This window comes from Phalaenopsis equestris, unplaced genomic scaffold, assembly GCF_001263595.1.
Source record: "Phalaenopsis equestris unplaced genomic scaffold, ASM126359v1 Scaffold000198, whole genome shotgun sequence".
NCBI lineage: Eukaryota > Viridiplantae > Streptophyta > Magnoliopsida > Asparagales > Orchidaceae > Phalaenopsis > Phalaenopsis equestris.
In genome coordinates, this window is record NW_018164640.1 from 545,314 (window position 1) to 546,405 (window position 1,092).

The 1,092-nt window shown below is 41.4% G+C and overlaps 1 protein-coding gene across 1 annotated transcript in view; it reads right to left on the reverse strand.

The window, feature by feature from the left end:
- Positions 1 to 323: 323 nt before the first annotated feature.
- LOC110022617 (abscisic acid receptor PYL8-like) overlaps positions 324 to 1,092 on the reverse strand; it is a 4,355-nt gene continuing 3,586 nt past the window's right edge. The window contains exon 3 of the mRNA XM_020721661.1: positions 324 to 766. Coding sequence (XP_020577320.1) covers positions 551 to 766 — 216 coding nt within the window. The 3' untranslated portion in view covers positions 324 to 550. The remainder of the gene's footprint in view (positions 767 to 1,092) is intronic.

Below are 1,092 nucleotides of genomic sequence, written 5' to 3' on the forward strand. Positions count from 1 at the left end.
AAAACGCTGTCAGCTTTGTTTGGATTTTTTACCCTAAACGCGGCCTGCGGGTCGACCGCGAGGGTCGACCGCGACCGCGAGGGTCGACCCGCGCGATCGACCCACAGGTCGCGTTTCAAGATAAGCTTTTTTACCCTAAACGCAGAGGGTCGACCAGCAGACCACGTTTCAGAATAAACTGTTTATCATGAAACACACAAACTGCCCCAAACAGACGAAAAAGTGCCGTCAAATGGGCCCTCAGTTATTACAGCATGTCCCTTCCAATTTCACAAACATAACAGGAAGAAGCATGCCTCCAATTTCCCTAGCCTTTTCTCTAATAAACGACAATAATATATTTATACATATATATATGAATTCGAAAATGTTTATCCATTTGCACAGTACCAACTACAAAGCATACACAGAGAATCAAAATAGTTAAAAACAGAAACGATAATCTAACACCTAGCCCTTACCTTTACAAATCACTTCTTCTAGCCAAGGATCGAGATTAACAAACAGCTGGGGAAGTGATGTGATTGATCCTGCAAGCCTTTTCAGCTCATCAAAAATCAATAGGCTCTGTCCGATCCTGCAACGCCAGGCGCTCTGATACATCCGCTAGAGACTTGAGGTTGCATTTTATGAGGGCCTCCACGAAGAAGCGGGTCTCATCTTCTGTGTTTCCGTTCGGCACATCAACAACGAAGGATTCGATCACCAGAGTGCCTGGTCTTCCATCGATGGTCTCGGGATGCACTGTTATGACTGATGAATAGTTCTGAAAGTAGTCAAAATTGAAAATGAGTCATATTTTTCTTCCCCAATTTTGGCTCGAATAGATTTAGTGCGGCTCAAAATCAGTTCGTGGCTCGTTATATTTAATTTCGAGCCGAGCCAGCTCATAATTGAACCAAATTGAGTTACTTTGGATCTGTTTCTCTGTTTCAGCTTCGAATCAGATCGATCTGGCTCAATGTTGAAACTAATTGGCTTAAATTGAATTATTTAGATCCGTTCCAGCCTGAAATAGACTCGAAATTATCTCGTGAGTTGCTATATTCAATTTTACTTTGCATTTTATATATATATATATATATATATATA